Source organism: Clarias gariepinus, chromosome 1 (assembly GCF_024256425.1).
Source record: "Clarias gariepinus isolate MV-2021 ecotype Netherlands chromosome 1, CGAR_prim_01v2, whole genome shotgun sequence".
NCBI classification, from domain to species: Eukaryota; Metazoa; Chordata; class Actinopteri; order Siluriformes; family Clariidae; genus Clarias; species Clarias gariepinus.
In genome coordinates, this window is record NC_071100.1 from 22304118 (window position 1) to 22322851 (window position 18734).

An 18734-nucleotide genomic window follows, 5' to 3' on the forward strand; every position below is an offset into this window, starting at 1 on the left:
CATGTCATCCTTTCACCCAAATAATTATCATGCAAAATAATTACCACTTAAACAAGTGTCCTGAATGTGTGTTTTCCTTGTGTGTATAAATATAGTAAAATGTGTAAATGTTGTATGAAGCAATAAAATGTTTAGTGCTGACTTTCACGACACATCTTAGATCTCAAAGGAAGACTTACATCAGGATTAAAGTATATATATATTTTTTCAATTTAGAAGTATATTTAGAATTCTAGACGCCTCATATTGGAAGAGCTTTAAGTCTTTCCTAAATCTTAAATGTAATATGTGACAATTGGAAATCTGAACATTTTGCACATTTCAGTCACTACAAGCACTCCATGCTGTTAACATCTACAAACTTTTGAAGACAGGCCTCTAAAAGCCTAAATGTAAAATGTTGGTCTACCTTGATGACTGTGCTGTTTAGATGTATCTTTAGAATATAACTGTATCCCCCATCAGCAACACCTGATCTTTTCAATGCCTTTGTCAAGTTACGTTTCAACTTTATAGTTTTTGTTAAATGTTAACATGAAAAACATGGAGTCACCCATAAATATAACTTCCTGATGAAGTTTCTATAGTTCTTGTTTCTTATGGATTTTGTATGTGTTTCAGCTATGTATTGAAAATAATTAAATCTGTACACAAATAAAAAAACAGTCATTTGTTTTGTGAGGCACAGCTCAAACACTTTATTGTAAAACAGCACCACCTACAGGGATGAATGGGTGATGCCTGGTGATATTTGCCATTACGTAAGCATTCATAAACACATAAGTAAACTCTTTTATCAGAAAGGATTGTGTTAGATCTGAAACCTGTCCTGAAAACAGCAACAGATAAAGGGCTCATATCACTAATTAAATGCCAGCTCCTCGCCAGGCACCATGTACACACATGTTCACACACTCAACCATTGTATTACTGGAAGATGGAAGGAAGTTGGAGAACTGAAATGGAAGCCATTAGAAACAAAGCGACAAACAGGTGAAACTCTTTAGACAACTAAAAGGATCACACTTGCAGCTGTTATCCCATAGCATAACAAAGATATTATTTCTAATTACAATTAGAACACTGAACTCATTGTAATGTTCATGAGATCAGCTTGAGATTATCTGCTTTGTGACATGATGCATCATCATGCTGAAAGTAACCACCAAAAGATGGGGGAATTGTATCCATGAATGAGTCAGCAATGAAACTCAAGTAGGCTGAGGCAGTGATTGGCATTAACGGGTATAAAGTGTGCCAAGAAAACTTTACCCTCACCATTACACCACATCCTTAAGCCTCAAGGGACCACATTGGGACCATAGATTTATGCTGTTGGTGTAAAATCCCACCCTTAACATGAGTGCATCAGCAGACATTGAGATTTATCAGACCATACAGTTTTTTCCGGTCTTAAACAACTGTACAGTTTTGGCAAGTCTGTGCTCACTGCAGCCCTGTTATAGCCCTAAGCCTTAAGATTCAGCATGTTGTGCATTTTGAGATACTTTTCTGTTCACTGTAATTGTACAACTTTTCTGCCACTTTAAAGTGATCTAGCCGTTCTTCGTTGGCCTCTCATCAACAAGGTGCTTCTTTCCTCAGAACGGTCACTCACTGGATGTTTTCTTTATTGTATCATTTTGAATAAACTCTAAAAATTGTTGCATGTGAAAAATCCCAGGATTAGCAGTTACAGAACTACTGAAACCAGCACCAACAATTATGACATGGTCAAAATCACTGGGATATTTTCCCCTCCATTCTGATGGGTGATATGTTCATTACCCGGCCTGTATCTGCAGAACTTTATTTACCGGTGCCAAACAACTGGTTGGTTAGATAAATACTTGAATGTCAGTGTACAGCAGGAAAGGTGTTTCTTATAAAGTGCTCTATTTATATGTATGGTATTTGGCAGACATCCTTATCCAGGGAAACTGTAGGGTATAAAAATTTAAAGTGATTTAAAAAAACGTATAGATTTTTGCATTTAACTGTTTTAAATAAAGCTGGGGTTAACAAAAGTATGTTGAAAGAAATAAAATGACAGCAGGTAAATGACAAGTGATTTAACATGGATTTATCCAATAAAAACAATAATCAAATAATTTTACTGTACATCTCCTGTAATAACGACAGACTCGAAAACTCAAGGAGAAAAATGTCAATACTGTGTTTTATTGACAAGTGATCCTATTGCATCAATTTCACTTCAACAATGTTTATTCACTCAGCATAAGCTTAAACCAAGCGTGACAGTTCTCTAAGAAGGATAAATTAGGGGTAGAGGGATTGTGGACATAAAGATGCTGTAGGTTGCTACAGAACATGGTGAATGTTATACGAGCATATGAGTCGCCACTGTGGTGTTTGGGTCAGACGATCATTTAGTGGCGTGTGTGTTGAGCTAGCCAGGTCACCTGTGGTGCAGAAGGCAGGTCTGGGGTTTACAAGGCCTGTGGGACAGTGTTGATGTGTTGTTGCACTCGCCCTCCTCGTAGTGCAAGGACCAAATGCAACACAGAGCCACCCTGGATTTTATAGTCTGCTGCTGTTTTCTCATCGTTCCTAAAAACAAGCAGAGAAATACTGTTTCTTTAATATTGTGATATATAGAATATATAATTGTTAGAAAAAAAGATGAGAGCAATCTTGTTGGAGATCAAGTGAGAACAGGGCTGTTTTCCTGTAGTAAGGCACGCACGATAAGGCCGATCTTAAAAAGCCTGTATGACTGCACACCACAGAAACCGAGTGTTGTACTAAACATGATGAAAAGTGTGAAATGCTAGACAATTTTATTTACAGTTTTCCCTTTGTATACAGGACATATCCTGTTATCCTGGCAAAGATGTTACTCTGTTTCAGAATAGTCAAGTTATTGTTTTGACCCCCCAAAAAAAGAAAACTATGGAAATTACCAAAACTAAACACATAATTAAAACTTTGAAGAATAGTATGGAACCATCATCTTTGAGGAAGACGCTAAGTGAAATCAAATTAAATTTAATTTAAAATAATAATAATAATAATAATAATAATAAACTCATGGCTACGCTTAATAGCAGAAATAACTAACGCAAGAAGGGATTAAGACTAAACAGCTGTGTAGCCTTAAAAAAATAAATAATAAGGCTAATCAGAAAAAAAAATTGCTAGGAAGCATAAAGAATGCACTGTGTAGAATTGGGAGAAAAAATCATGTTGGCTAATAAGTCCAGATTTACCGAGATTATCACAAATTTAATAGTGATGCACCCATTATGCCTATCATACAAGCCAATATGTGCAGTGTTATGTTCTAAGGTTGTTTTTGTTGGTAAGGTTTTGCTTCAGCAATATTATGTGCCCAAAAGTCTATGTCACCTGATGACCTGAATATACAATGCCATGAGTCATCAGGTTCAAATTGTGAAAAAGTGGTTCAGGAAGCATGAAACAATTTTCACACATGGATTGGCCACCACAGAGTCCAGACCTTAATCTCATTAAAATCTTTAGGATGTGCTAGAGAAGACATTATATAGCAGTCTGAATCTCTCATTATACAATACAAGATCTAAGAGAAAAATTAATGTGCCTCTGGATGCAAGTAAATGTGAAACTGCATAACCTTATCAAATTTTTTTGATTTTTTTGTTCAGTGTGCTTAGTATTTTTTGTGGAGCCAACACTAAAGTAACTGTTACATACTCCACTATTAAAACTGGCTCTGATACGTTCTGGCTTAAAAAAAAAAAAAGAGTTTAAAATCAATCCCTACCTCCGAGCCATTTTACTTTTCCTGCTCATCAATGGTGACAATGTAAGATTTTATAAAATTATATATTTGTTTCCAGAGTTTTTTTTATTATTGCAAAAATTAAAAAAAAAAAAAAGAAAAAGAGGGAAAAGTTTAAAATCAGTCCCTTCCTCTGAGCCATTTTTCTTTTCCTGCTCATCAATAGTGACAATGTAAAATTTTATAAAATTATATTGTGTTCCCAGAGTTTTTTTTTTATTATTGCAAAAATTAAAAAAAAAAAAAAGAAAAAGAGGGAAAAGTTTAAAATCAGTCCCTTCCTCTGAGCCATTTTTCTTTTCCTGCTCATCAATAGTGACAATGTAAAATTTTATAAAATTATATATTTGTTCCCAGAGTTTTTTTTTTTTTTTATTGCAAAAATTTCAACCCACGGCACCACAGCATCTCTTACTCACTTGATACAGAAAATATAACCTGCAAATAAATATGTGATATATAAAAAACCTTATTATCTATGGTTACAAATACCTTAACAGCCCAGAGTAAAATAGTCTCAAATACTGATTATGCTGTTTATACTGTACAAAAATAACACCGTCTTTAGCACATTGTTTCTGACAAACAACTGGGTGTCTCTTACATCTGTTTTCCACTGTAGATGAGTCGCTGTTGCTGGGGTGGAATTCCCTCTTTTTCCTCCACTCTCTCTTTTATTCTCTCCACCTGAATACACACAGAAAATTTAATCAGATCATGCAATCACACCTCACATCATCCTCATGACATTGAAGACACAAATCGGCTCTGATGAGAAATGACGGACCAAACAAACAATAATAAACCTGTATTAATAAATGTGTATTATTTTCTTTAAAAGATGAAGTCATACCTTGTCTGTTGGCTCGATGTCGATTTCTATTTCTTTCCCAGTCAGGGTCTGTGTGAGGGGGGGGAAACAGCACAACGGCTAATTAGCTTTTTCTCAACATTACGCTTAGCGCGGATTCTCTGATTATCAAAAAACATAATAACGACTGCATGATTAAATTACAACCTTTAACTGATATAGTTATAATTAATAAAACATGATAGAAATCTACACCGTCTGTGTAAAAAAAAGGCGCCATATCCACAGCATCAGAAATGAAAATTAACTAAAGTAGCGGTTACAGCAGGCTAAAGTGTTCGGCTAACCTCGCTAGCTAACCGGCAGTGTGAATGAAATAGCGACACATTTTTTATTTTACCTTAACTTTAATCAGCATTGTGGCTTTTGTGATGTCTAAACGCACGCGATGAAAAAACACGCAAAAAGTAAAACTAACAAGGCAAAAAAACTAGACAAGATATCCCTCTATCAACAATTCCCTGTGTGTAATCTTTAGCGTTCAATTGCAGTTCCTGAGTAACTCACAAATACTTCCTCCCACCCACTAGACTGAACAAAGAGTTCCGACAGAAACTACTAGATGAAATTGATTTTCTTGAAAATTTAAAATAAACGGATATGTCAATAAACAGATATGTCAATTGAATTAGCTACAGAGCAGATAATTGGTTTATATGTAGTTCAGCAAACATGCAAACCGGTTGTATTTAAATTTCGGACGGAAATAAAAGTAAATTAGCGGGTTTATACGGGTTGCCAGGTCTGCGTGATTGAAAAAAAAACATGCCAAACGATTTTCGAAACTTCGAGACTGATAGAGCTTCAATTAAGGAAGCAGTGTGATAACAAATACATTTATAATATTAATCTTTAAAAAAAAATTATAGTATAGTGATTACTTTAAGGTACAAGTTATCTGCATTTGTCTTTATGGTGTATTCTGATTGAGGCAGATAAAACAGTATAATCCATTTAAACAGACTTAAATTCTCAAAATATCCTCATTTGTATTCAATGTAAAATCTATTCAGTTTGCAAAGTACATTGAAACATACAGAGTACAACTCACAGCTTGTTAATAAATAGGCCTTTGCAGATGAACCCAAAAACCAAAATTAATTCCTTGAATCAAAGCATTTGGGAATCTCGTCTCCAACACAGTAACCTTAACATAGCCTGCTATAGACATTGTTCTCAATTCCCTGGCCGTAGCTTATCTTGTTCTCTAGACAGATGTTAAGTTAAGATTAAGCCAGGACTGGGTTTGAATGTTTATAGAGATACCTACATTTCTTAGAGCCTTAAGCAAATATTCACACAAAGTACCAATGGTATAGTACTCCTACTGCATGTGACACCATAATGTACTGTATTTATGCTTCATTAAAAGAAAAATAAATCCTTAATTACAATTAAGCAAATAACAGGTATGCGTTAAACTGCACAACACTCCAGTAACAGTATGCGTTAAAATACACAACATCCATGTGCTTATTGCACTGCCTTTCATCTAAAAGGTGGACGATGTAAATCTCAACCTTTGATCTGTGTGTGTGTGTGTGTGTGTGTGTGTGTGTGTGAGTGAGGTGTATGTGTGGTGTGTGGTGCTTGGTGGGTTTTACACCAGCCCCCCAGGCCAAAGACATGCAATGTATAGTCTCATTGGCGTTTTCCAATTGCGCATTGGGTGAATGGGTTGCTTGTATGCCCTAGCAGGGTGTTACCCCACCTTGAGCCATTAATACACTGAATACATGCCCCCCTGAGATCCTACATGAGATAAGGGTGTGATATGCAGACAGTGTGGCTCAAACTGTTAACTCTCTAGGTTCTTCTTCTTCTTTGTTGTTTAATGGTGGTTGAAATCCAGTAGGTAACATTTTATTTAAACTCCCTTAATTCATCTCTTTATGCTGGTCGGCACTACATTGTCACAGTGTATTGCATTGGGTTGCATTTGTTACTGTTACATTTTCACAGATGCACTTTATGTTGTATTTTTATATAGCTCTTAGCTAGTTTTTTATTTATTCATGGTGTTTATTTGTTGTCTTAGTTAGCTAATTAGATGTCTTACCTAGTTTTGTTAATTAATAGTATAAATATATGTTGTATGTAGCACCCTGGACCTAGAGGAAAGTTGTTTTGTTTCACTGTACTGAACGAAATGAGAATAAAAGCCTACTTGACCTGACTTGAACATATTACCACCTAGTGTACAGTAGGTTCTCCCATGTTCTGTAGGGGTTATTCTCCATTATGTTTTTGGCCTCGTAAAGCCAATTTTCCAGGCCAAACTTCCTTGAAAAAAAGTCTAACAGTTCCTTCCCTGATCTTGTCTTTGTCTTTGTATTGTTCTAGGTTACTGGCCAGAAAGTCGGGGGTTCGAGACCCAGCACTGCCAAGCTTCCACAACTGAGTCCTTGAGCAAGGCCCTTAACCCTATATACTTCCGACGTGCTGTATCCTGGCTGTATCCATAAGCTTTAACCCCAGCTTCCTAAATTGAACATATGGGACAAAAAACACTTTCACTTTACTGTGAGTCTTAAATGTACAATTTTATTAGTAACCGAGTTTGTTTTTATTTCGCCCCCTAGTGGAATAAAAGAGACTAACCATTTTCTCATATTATTTTCTTTCTAAATTACTAAATTACTTTTAAATTAAACGTAAAGACGTTTTTATAATACAAATTGTACTTAATTATGATTGGTGGGCCTTTTTTTTAGTTTCATTGCTGCATATATGACATGTGGGTTAAAAACGTATGTAAACCATACTGCTTATTCAGAGCGCCGTTTGGAAATCCGGAGTTGAGAAACGGTGGACATGGCAACACTGAGACACCAGGGACCTTTCGTAGTTAAACATGCCCTCTCTTTGTAGTTCGTACAGAGACTCTCAGCCAGTCAGCGAGGACATTTTGGGTTATAAAACTACACTGCGCACATCGCTGTAAATGTCCGGGACACAAATGCCGCCTTTTTTTATGTGACTTCCTGAGAAGAAGGTGAACCATTTTTTCTTTATCATTCATCATTCATTCTCCATTGAACCTGAAAGCAGCACAAGGTAACACACTAGTCACACACACTGCTTATAAACACTTGTTTGTTATTTATACAGTCTGTTACTGTAAACTGTGTATCGGCATGTGAACTGTGTATGTCATAGTGGGACAGAGGGAGCAGTTCTACAGCTGGCTTACATCAGTTACATGGTCAGTGTTAGTGTTCCAGCTGCAGCTCACAACAGTTACTATATACAGGAACACCTGGCTCATTATTATTCTACCATGTTTAACCTTAGAAATTCAAAGTGCTCAATAAATACCTACAGTTTTTAAATGCAACTTCAGCTATAGCTTAATTATAATAGGAAACTGCTGAAGAATTGATTTGTGCACTAATCAAAAGGTTTATTTTTGCTTTCTGGTGTGTAATGTGGATGATGATGGATAGAGATTAATTCTAAAAAACACTAAATGCCACAGTGGATCTAAATCTACCCCCGGATTTACACCCTGTAAATATGCTTTGTGCCTGCTCTTGGAATGGAATGTTATACATGTAAAACTGAGTTGAATTGTTAGAATTTTTTTCCACCACTCTTTCTTTTGTAAGTAAGTTTTTTGCTAATAAGATACAAGGACACACTCCTACACACATCTTTTGTAGTCAGGATTTTATGCTTGCACAAAAACTTCGGAGATATGTGGATCTAGACACCACAACCTAATTATAACATCATAATTCTATATCAATAAAGCATTTTATTAACATAAGGTACATATTTGAGAAATGCTACTAATAAGTTTAAGTTATTTTTAATTTTATTGTTACTGACTGGTTCAAGTGACAAAGCAGAAATCTACACAAAAAATTGTCCAGGCATACAATTTTTTATGACATTTTCATGATTTCATTCATGGATATATTCAGTCATCCAAATATGAAATATTATAAACATGTCAAGAGATATTTTTGAATGGAAAGAAAGCTTAAGTTTCTTTCCTATGTGCGATTCTTCAAACATGATACATTTCCACATCTCTTTCTTTTCTGCAGGACTGTGAGATAGGATTCCTATCTGGTTAAACAAATAGAAGGTACAAAGAACACGCTGCTCCACAGAACAGAGATAATTTTCCACACACACAGAGATACACTAACAGTCCCAAGGGTACAAGGTGAAACAGCCATGCCTCGCATCGAGAACGACATCAAACTTGACTTCAAGGATGTGTTGCTCCGTCCCAAACGCAGCACGCTCAAATCCCGAAGTGAGGTACAAGGATGTCTCTTTAATTATTATCAATTTACAATGGCATATTTGCACAATAATAAAAATTCTAAACGCATTTAAAAATGTCTGAATGTCAAAACATTGATTTTTCATCAATGGCTGAGCCTTCATGTTCTTTCGCATTCTCTGACTTCTTTCTTTTATACTTGTTTGTAAGGTGGATCTGATGCGCAGCTTTACTTTTCGAAACTCAAAAGGCAGTTACAGAGGTATTCCCATCATTGCTGCTAACATGGACACGGTTGGAACCTTTGAGATGGCTTTGGCACTGCATTCGGTTTGAGTCTTTTCACATTTCCTGTGTGCAATATTTGACTTTAGCACTATACAATAAATTCATTGTTATTACAGAAGTTTTTTCATCTGTTCTTGGTTAAAGCAGACTTAATCTTATAGACTTTAATAACAAGGTTAACTGATACACTGTTTTTTTTTCCAGTTCTCACTTTTCACTGCCATCCACAAACATTACTCCATAGATGACTGGAAAGAGTTTGCAGCAAAGCACCCAGAATGCATAGAGGTAAGTAAAAAAAACAACAACAACAAAACTTATAGTTGGCTTTTTTTTGCACAGTACGCTGTAAAGGTTAATGAAATAGGACATTGCCTGTTAAAAAAGTTATTTCAATTATTTTTGACTATAATTTGATGGAATTTATAATGTATTGTTCGGTAATTAAAAAAAGGTGAGAATGGGAACATTCTTGTGGTATAAGAGTAATAAAACGTAAAGCCAGAAAATATGAATTCTATGGAATAAGATCACTGTCAAGAATATTCGTGCGTAAAAAAAAGATTTGTGTGTAATTTTGTCTTTTGTCTGAGTTGGATTCCAAAATCTACGGCCACGACAGCTTACAGATACGAGATTTTGTGTGTTTGTTACAATACAACTCTGAAATATACGACTCTGACCGTTTACAGACACAAAACTCGTTTTTACAACTCCTCTGTTACACGGACGAATTGCGAAATTACGGCCACGAATGCTGTGCGTTAAACCACTGTCAAAAATACGTCATCAAGGCCACATGCACAGGCATTACTATCCGAGGGAAGAGGAATCGATTTGGCGCATGCGCCCCGCCACTGTTTTAAACCAGCAGTCGAGCGCTCTCTCATCGTCTCAGGTAAGTTTTTTTTTTTTCACAGATTCGGACATGTTTAAGAGAAGTAAAATTACAGAGATGTTTTAACTATAGTAGGTAAGATTTTAGGAGTTTAAAACGGAGGCGGGGCACATGCGCCGAATCGATTCCTCTTCCCTCGGATAGTAATGCCTGTGCATGTGGACTTTTTTTTTTTTACGCACAAATATTTTTGACAGTGATCTTATTCCATAGAATTCAGTTGAAAATAATGAACATCAAGATAATAACAGAAAAAACAAAACCTCTTTCTGTCCATGTCTTTCTCTGTCTTTAGAGTGTGGCGGTCAGTACTGGAACTGGAGAGACTGATTTCGAGAGGCTTACTGAAATTTTGGTGGCTGTGCCTCAAATACATTACGTCTGTGTCGACGTAGCAAATGGATATTCTGAACACTTTGTGCATTTTGTCAAGGACGTAAGGGAGAGGTTCCCTTCACACACCATCATGGTCAGTGGTTCACCCTGTATGGCAAACACAGAGCACTGTTTATACAGACAGATAGTCTGGAAACCTATATTTATATGGTTGATAAGACAGCGGGATTGTTGTAAACATAGTTGTAAACTTCTTTCAAGGCTGGTAATGTGGTCACGGGAGAGATGGTGGAGGAGTTGATTCTCGCTGGTGCCGACATCATTAAAGTGGGCATCGGTCCAGGTGATAACTAATTAATTTAAATAACTTAATAAATAAATTCACTAATTTTTATTGAGTTAGAACAACTGATTTTAAGTTAAACATTTTTGCTTAATGTCATTTACAGTGGGGGAAATAAGTATTTGATCCCCTACAGATTTTCAAAGTTTGCCCACTTACAAAGAAATGAAGGGTCTATAATTTTTTTTATCAAAATCTGTAGGGGATCAAATACTTATTTCCCCCACTGTAAACATCATCCACTGGTACCTGAATGTTCATTTATTATGTATGTGTCTTCATTTATTTGACATATATCATTTAGAACATACAAAATTTGTCTTAATAACATCTTGTATACTGGCATTTCTGTGTAGGCTCAGTGTGTACAACCCGTAAGAAGACAGGTGTGGGCTACCCTCAGCTGAGTGCTGTAATCGAGTGTGCTGATGCTGCACATGGCCTGGGTGGACACATCATCTCTGTGAGCTCTAGTTATCTGCTTTGTTAGCAAGCAAAGGAAAGCAGACGTTCTTGATAGATTTTAATTCTTTTCTTTATTGCTTCTTAACTAGGATGGAGGATGTACCTGCCCTGGGGATGTCTCTAAGGCTTTTGGTATGTTTCACTGGAATATGATGTGATCTGTTTATTACACAATATTTTAAATTAAACCAAATACATTTAATAAAATTATATATATAAAAAACACTAATAATGTATTAATTTTGTAAATAAATAAATAAATAAAATAAAAAGACAATGAGCTCATCATTCAAACCAAAGGGCATTAGTGGTTAAAAAAAAATTATGCATTCCCGTTGAAACAACATTTGGCATGAATACCTATGAAACGTAAAACCTAATCTGTATGATTTAAAAGAATTAAAATTGTCTTGCAACAGGTTACTTATCATCATAATTCCTAATTGAACATTTGTGCTCCCTCAGAGAACCCATATCACGATACATTGATCAACAAATTAAGGATCTGGTATGCATTTTTATGTAAAGTATGTGATACCACAAGTTTTTTTAACAATCTAAAAGATGATCATATTAATACTAATGATTTGTTGTGTACTATGATTGTGGCTTGCTCTATATCTTAGTATACTAAATGATAATGGATTAGAGGTATTGAGATATTTATATAATTAGAGACAGACATTACATTCCCACACGGATTCCTTGTTGTATTTAACTCATTAAATTCTAACTTTTTTTTTTTTCTTAAAAATAAGATTTATTTTCAATAATACTTTTAAGTATTATTGGTGATATGATTTGGAGATGACTTGTTTTTTTAATGTTTGGTAAGGTGATGCTGATAATCTGAATAAATGTTTAAATTATTTAAATATCATACTTAAAACACATTTTCGTGAGCACAAACGTACAATTAGGAATCATGAGTCACCGGTTGTCAGACTTTAGGTTCCTGAACTGGTTAAAGGGATTTGCGAACTCAAAGTTGCCCTGGAGCTGAGGATTAGTGCAATACTAACTTCCTGTACACTGTGTTTAAGGGACAGGTTGAGGGCAGGTGCTCTGGACCAGTATACACCCAAAACATAATAATGGGAAACCAGCAAGCGATTTGGCACCTTTGGTGAAAAAAAAATAGCAAGATAACAAATGAGATCAGTGGACATAAATGGTAATCTTCATGTGTCTGACATTCTTCAAACTATATTTAATTGGATGTGGTGTGTGATTGACAGGTGCAGGGGCGGACTTTGTGATGCTGGGTGGAATGTTGGCAGGTCACTCTGAGAGTGGGGGTGAAACCATTGAGAAAAATGGCAAAAAGTACAAATTGTTCTATGGAATGAGTTCTGATACAGCCATGAAGAAGCATGCAGGAGGAGTAGCAGAATACAGGTGAGAAAAAAGAATAGCAGAAAAATCAGAATATACTCATATTACATGTGAAATATGATAACATGTATACCAGAGTGGATATCTGGCAACATTCAATAAGGACATATTCTTTTTTTTTTTTGTCTTGGACATAAATTCTTGTAAATGATTCTCATAGAGAACAGTTTGTGTATGAAACTCGGACAACTTACATAATCATTATTAATCAATGTAATATACTTATTAATATAATCAATAATACTATACACTAATAATATTACCTAATGTGATAAAACTATGATGTCCAGTGAAATATCCTGCCCTGCCCAACAAAAGGTTGTCATTTTAGAAGGGTCAAATTACTGGGCTGAATCAAGTAAAGAAAATGAGATTTTAAAGTACTGGAACTGGGTTAAGAACTCTTAAACACTTTGTCAAAATCTGGAAGGATAATGCTGAGCCATCAACTTTGCTGAAGAAATTGTGGTCGGAAAAACTATTAATGGAGATCACTTAAACATTCCAGTTCTATCGTAAAAACCGAAGCTATGTTTAAGAGTGAACTTAAGAGTATTTTCATGTGATTCACAGGACTCAGAACTGGGACTAAGCAGCTGTGGCCAGAAGAAAACCACTTGCTATTAAGGGCAATCAGAAAAAAAATCTTCAATTTGCTAGGGATCATAAGGTTAACACTTGGAAGCAATAGACCTCTTCCAGAGCAATGGGCGTGTCAGGTTATGAAGGGAAGCTCATGAAGTTATGCACCCATCATGCCTCTGGAGGCAGTGTTATGATCTGGGTTTGTTTTAGTTGGTCAGGTCTAGGTTCAGCAACGTTATGTGGCAATAAAATGAAGTCAGCTGACGACCTTAATGTACTGAATGACCAGGTTATCACATGTGTTTATCTTCCCTCATGACACAGGCATTTTCCAGAAATTAAAATGTGAGTGAGTGAGTGAGTAACACATGAACTGGCCACCACATTGTGTGCTGTAATAAAAGTTAAACGTGACTGAATGAGATTATCTATCCAGGTCTGTGTTAAACATGACTAAGGTTAATACAAGGCTGATTGTCCTTCTCTCTCTCTCTCTCTCTCTCTCTCTCTCTCTCGTGTGCACTTAGGGCATCGGAGGGGAAGACAGTGGAGGTGCCATATAAAGGTCCAGTAGATGTCACTGTGAAGGATGTACTGGGTGGAGTTCGCTCCACCTGCACGTATGTGGGAGCTGCGAAGCTGAAGGAGCTGAGTCGCCGTACCACCTTCATTAGAGTGACTCAGCAATTAAACAATGTGTTTGGAACCAGTGACTAAGCCATCAGTATCGCTCATGAGTGCTGGTCTGGTTTGTTAGTTACTGTGTAAGTTACTGTGCTGTAATTTGTCAGATTCATACAAAAGATTAGAACTTGTACAACTTTTGTAGCCATTCTGTAGTAATGACCTGACATTCGCACACAAAATACACAAAGTCACAAACTTGACAGATTTTTTGGACAGCATTGCTAAGAGAAATGCTTAGTCTTTATATAAAGACATAACTGTACAGTTGGACCCAAACTTTTCATAATATAAAAAGTATACTTGCTATTAATGTTCCAAAAGTTCAAGTTTTTAAATGTTTTAGGAAATTTATAAATGTTTCTAACAAATTTTTTTGAACCACTCTCTCCTTCTTTTCCCCAGGCTTTACTCTGTACTTTGACATAGTGTCTTACTCGTTAAAGGACCTTGTAATTTTTGGTGTTTATTTTAGTATTTTATTAATATACCACTTTCTATTTTTTCATGATTTTAAATTATTTATCTGCACAAATAGTGTTTTTGCCAAACTGGACCAAAACCCAAACATCAACCTTCTTTATTCCACATAATTTTGTACAACTTGAATTCTGGAAAAGTTAGGACGGTTTTTAAATTTAAATAAATCAAATCACACGAGCCAATATTTTATTCAAAATAAAACATATAGAAGATAAATGTTTAAACAAAGAAATCTTACACTTTTCTCCACTAAATGAGCTCACTTCAAATTTGATGCCTGCTACAGGTCTCAAAAAAGTTAGGACAGGGGCAACAAAGGGCTTAAAAAGCAAGATTTTTTTTTTAAAAAGATTCAGCTGAAAGAACATTTACCATCAGGTCTGTAACATAATTAGCTATGTAAGGAATGTCTTGGAGAGGCAGAGTCCCTCAGAAGTAAAGATGGGCAGAGGCTCTTCAATGTGTAAAAGGATTTTGAATAACTTTAAAAACAACGTTCCTGTGTGTCAAATTTTTGAAGGTTTTGCAAATCTCATCATCTACACTGGATGGAAGACTCAGAGAAACTGAAGAAATCTTTATTTCTACACTCTATTATTAAAAAAATATTATTAAAAAAGCTCTATCATTGCAAAAAGAAAGCCATATGTGAACATGGTTTAGAAGCGCCTGTGGGACAAGGTTCATTTAAAAATGGACTGTTTGGAAACGTGTGCTATGGTCAGACGAGTCCAAATTTGACATTCTTGTTGGAAATCATGGACACCGTGTCCTCCAAGCTAAAGAGGAGTGAGACCTTCCAGCATGTTATTATCATTCAGTTCAAAAGCCGGCATCTCTGAGGGTATGAGTGTGCATAAGTGCATACAGTATGGGCAGCTTGCATGTTTAAGAAGGCACTATGGATGCTGAAAGGTATTTAAACTATGTCTATTTCAGGGAAGGCCAAGGTATTTCAGCAGGACAATGCAAAACCAAATACTGCAGCTATAACAACAGCATGACTTTGTAGTAGAAGAGTCCGGGTGTTGAATTGGCTTGCCCCTAGTACAGATCTTTCACCTATAAAGAACATTTGGTGGATTATTAAACAGAAAATACATCAAAGACGACAGCAGCTGGAAACCTATATCAGGCAAGAATGGGACGAAATTTTAACACCAAAAACTCCAGAAACTCATAACCTCAATGTCCAGATGTCTTCAGACTGTTTTGAAAAGAAGAGGAGATGCTACACCATGTCCCGTCCCAACTATTTTGAGACCTGTAGCAAGCATCAAATTTGAAATTAATTTATTTTGTGCATAAAATTGTAAAATGTCTTACTTTAAACTTTTATGTCGTCTATGTTCTATTGTGAATAAAATATTGGCTCATATGATTTAAAAGTCTTTTAGTTTTCATTTTATTCAAAGTAAAAAAAAAAAAAAAACATCCCAACTATAATAAATGAAAATGTAAATAAACTCTTGTAAATGTCCTTTATGGAATTATTAATAAAAGAGATGACTGCCTTATTGGTAGTGCAATGATTTTCTGTAGTTTTTTTAATTTTTTTATTTTTTTTACTTTTATGGTTATATGAAGTATGTGTGCTATCAGAACCCTAATAAGTCCATCAAATATTTCCTTTTAAAGGCAAATTGTGGCAATAGTTGGCTTGCTAATTTAGCTGGGTTCATTTATTGCATTTCATGTAATTGGTCCATGAGTATGTGATCCACCAACACCATAGTGTAGCCTACAAGTTTATTACACTAACTACTTCCAGACCACATGGCAGAGTAGAAACCACCAAAGCACCCAATCGTCACAATCTCAGATTCATTTTTTTGTCAAGACGTTTTTGTCTTTGTCTTTTGCTTAAGTGCTGTGTTTGCATGTCACCTAACTTTTGCCTGTTTCCTAACTTTCATTTTGTTCTATTTTTGGCATTTGTTTGCCTGTCCTTAAATAAAGAACCTTAACCTGACACTGTCACCATCTAAACCACCTGACAAGCCCAATTTACACCAAACGCATTGTTGGTCATTTGTGGCTTGAAGCATTTAGCTCTGTGCTTGTGCAGATGCTGTGATTTAATCGCGCACATAACTTCTCATAACTTCACTTCTACTTAACATTTTGATTTCATTTATGGTGCAGATTTAACTTTGGAGTTAAACCTGCACCATAAAGTTTCACTAAATTCTGTCCAGCAAGTTTTGCGTGATGCTGGGACAAAATCTTGCTGGACACGCATACAGACAGAATTTTTTCTGACTGGTTTCGCGTCCTCCAATGTATGAAATGTAAAGATATCATTGAAAGAGTTTGTTCTGACCAGTATACAGACAAAACATTTTTTTTTATTACGATGAGCTAGATGAGGGGTGCTCAGCTCTGTGACCTTACGTTTTAATTTATTACAACTTGTCTATGCATTATCAATAAAATGTTATAATCCACTTATGAATCACTTACGGTTCATAGCAGAGTCAAAAGTAGATCCCGTGTCAACTCATGCAGAACCATCTTAATCTATGAATTTTCATGATTTAACTACAATGTGCCCATAACAGTTTGAAAAAGTTAATATAACAGGTAAAATCATGAACATTTGATGAACATATTTTAAAACAAAAAAAATCACTTGCGAGTTGACTTTGAAAAATAAAATTACAAAATAAAATCTTTAATGACTCTGAAGATCACAAAGAGTATTATGCAAGTCATTCAGTCATTCATTTTTCCCTTAAAACCTGAGTAAGTATTTCAGTATTAATACATAATTTACTGTAATTTAGTGTTGTCAGGGATAACCCCTAGAGGGCGCCTTGCACGCAGAGACTTTTTGTGTCCTTTGTGTTTTCATTAGTTTTGAACTACGTTTCCCAGAAGCGCTCACCTGAACTGGGGTGGCTTAATAGTTCAGTTATAAATAGCTTGCCTAAGTTCTGTTTCTTGTCTTGCATCCGTTTTGTAAAACTGCTGTTTTTTTATACTGCTGTTGAGTTAAGCTGATCTGTTTTGGGGTATCTCGGTTTGGCTTGTTCATGTCTTAGAGTTGTGCTTGTTTATGTTTCCTTTATATATTATTAAAACACCTGAAATTCTTCACCTCTGCGCTTATGCCTCGCCTGCAACCACACAACACACGTGAGAAGGGATTTTTGTCTGTTTGCCTGTTGCAACTTTAATGACACCACCTGACTTCCTATTAGAGTTCCTTAGAAAAGGCCGTGTCTCTTAAACCAAAAATGAAAGTGCACCCAGTACTGAACTGAAAGAATAAACTTTGGAACAACGCATGTTTACTTTCAGCGTCTTCTTAGTGAGGAAATATTTATATATACACATCTTTAAGTGAGTATTTAGAATTTTTCGATAGTAATGAGTAAAATTTCACAAAAATAGGAGTATGAATTTACAAGTTATTTACTGAAACAGACTGAAACAATAATGATAAACTGTCTTTCAGGGATGATTATTTGTGTGACCCTCCTTACTCTCTACAGCTTTATGAAATCTCAATCAGGTATGAAAAATAACTCTCTCTCTGTGGGGGTTTTAAGTGTTTTGATAAGTGTTTTTATTTTATGGTCATGGATTTCTATAAGTTTAAATCCATAGCAGGTTAATTGTGTGGACATACATTTTAGGGGCTTTAAGACACTTAGTGAAAATAATGCCATGCCAAGAGCAGAAAGCGATCTCTGCTTTACAAAATTATACTTAAAAAAACAATACCGCTGTCACAAACGGGGTGTATTGGCGGATGTTGATTGCCGTGGGTGGAGAGAGCAGGCATAAAGGCAGAGGGGTAGCTGAACAAAACGTGTCTTTAATGAGAGTTGTCACAGAAATGATAAATACACAAAAACAAACAAAGGAACAAAAACTCAAACAATACTTAACAGAATTGGGTTAAACATGGGCTCTCTGGCAGGACACAGACAAAGGGACACTACCAGGCACTAATACCTGTTACACTAGGTTTGGGATTGGTAGTGAAACACAGGCAGATGGATGCCTTACACACGTCCTGTGGCGAGACACAGGCAGAAGGATGACTAACACGTAACAGGACACACAAACTACACGTGGAGCTGAAACTGGACACAACAAGACAAGACACCTGACGAGACGGGAGACTGGGAGGGACACATAGAGACTGGGAGGGACACAGAGACAAGTAAAGACGGGACTAGGGCTAAAGACATGGCAGTCAGCTACACAATTACCTAGCTAAGCATGTCTTTAGCCCAACATGCACTAAGCTACACTTAGTGGATTGGGAGAAATGGGGGGCACTCAGTGGCTAGGCTAGGGGACACTCAGTGGCTAGACTAGGGGACACTCAGTGGCTAGGCTAGGGGACACTCA

At 36.0% G+C, this 18734-nt stretch overlaps 3 protein-coding genes across 3 annotated transcripts in view; 2 read left to right on the top strand and 1 right to left on the bottom strand.

The window, feature by feature from the left end:
* Positions 1–2152: 2152 nt before the first annotated feature.
* Positions 2153–5275, bottom strand: nedd8 (NEDD8 ubiquitin like modifier). Its single transcript, XM_053499944.1, has 4 exons — positions 4996–5275; positions 4638–4685; positions 4389–4471; positions 2153–2571 (listed from the first exon to the last, which is right to left on the bottom strand). The coding sequence occupies exons 1-4, from the start codon at positions 5011–5013 to the stop codon at positions 2451–2453; spliced, it is 270 nt and encodes an 89-aa protein (XP_053355919.1). The 5' UTR covers positions 5014–5275; the 3' UTR covers positions 2153–2450.
* Positions 5276–7535: 2260 nt separating this feature from the next.
* Positions 7536–14256, top strand: gmpr2 (guanosine monophosphate reductase 2). Its single transcript, XM_053499871.1, has 10 exons — positions 7536–7712; positions 8708–8927; positions 9103–9222; positions 9385–9468; positions 10374–10547; positions 10676–10757; positions 11114–11220; positions 11312–11354; positions 12461–12620; positions 13730–14256. The coding sequence occupies exons 2-10, from the start codon at positions 8841–8843 to the stop codon at positions 13917–13919; spliced, it is 1047 nt and encodes a 348-aa protein (XP_053355846.1). The 5' UTR covers positions 7536–7712; positions 8708–8840; the 3' UTR covers positions 13920–14256.
* Positions 14257–17629: 3373 nt separating this feature from the next.
* The window catches only part of LOC128527467 (butyrophilin subfamily 1 member A1-like), a 54802-nt gene continuing 53697 nt past the window's right edge, over positions 17630–18734 (top strand). The window contains exons 1-2 of the mRNA XM_053499863.1: positions 17630–17714; positions 17830–17886. Coding sequence (XP_053355838.1) covers positions 17832–17886 — 55 coding nt within the window. The 5' untranslated portion in view covers positions 17630–17714; positions 17830–17831. The remainder of the gene's footprint in view (positions 17715–17829; positions 17887–18734) is intronic.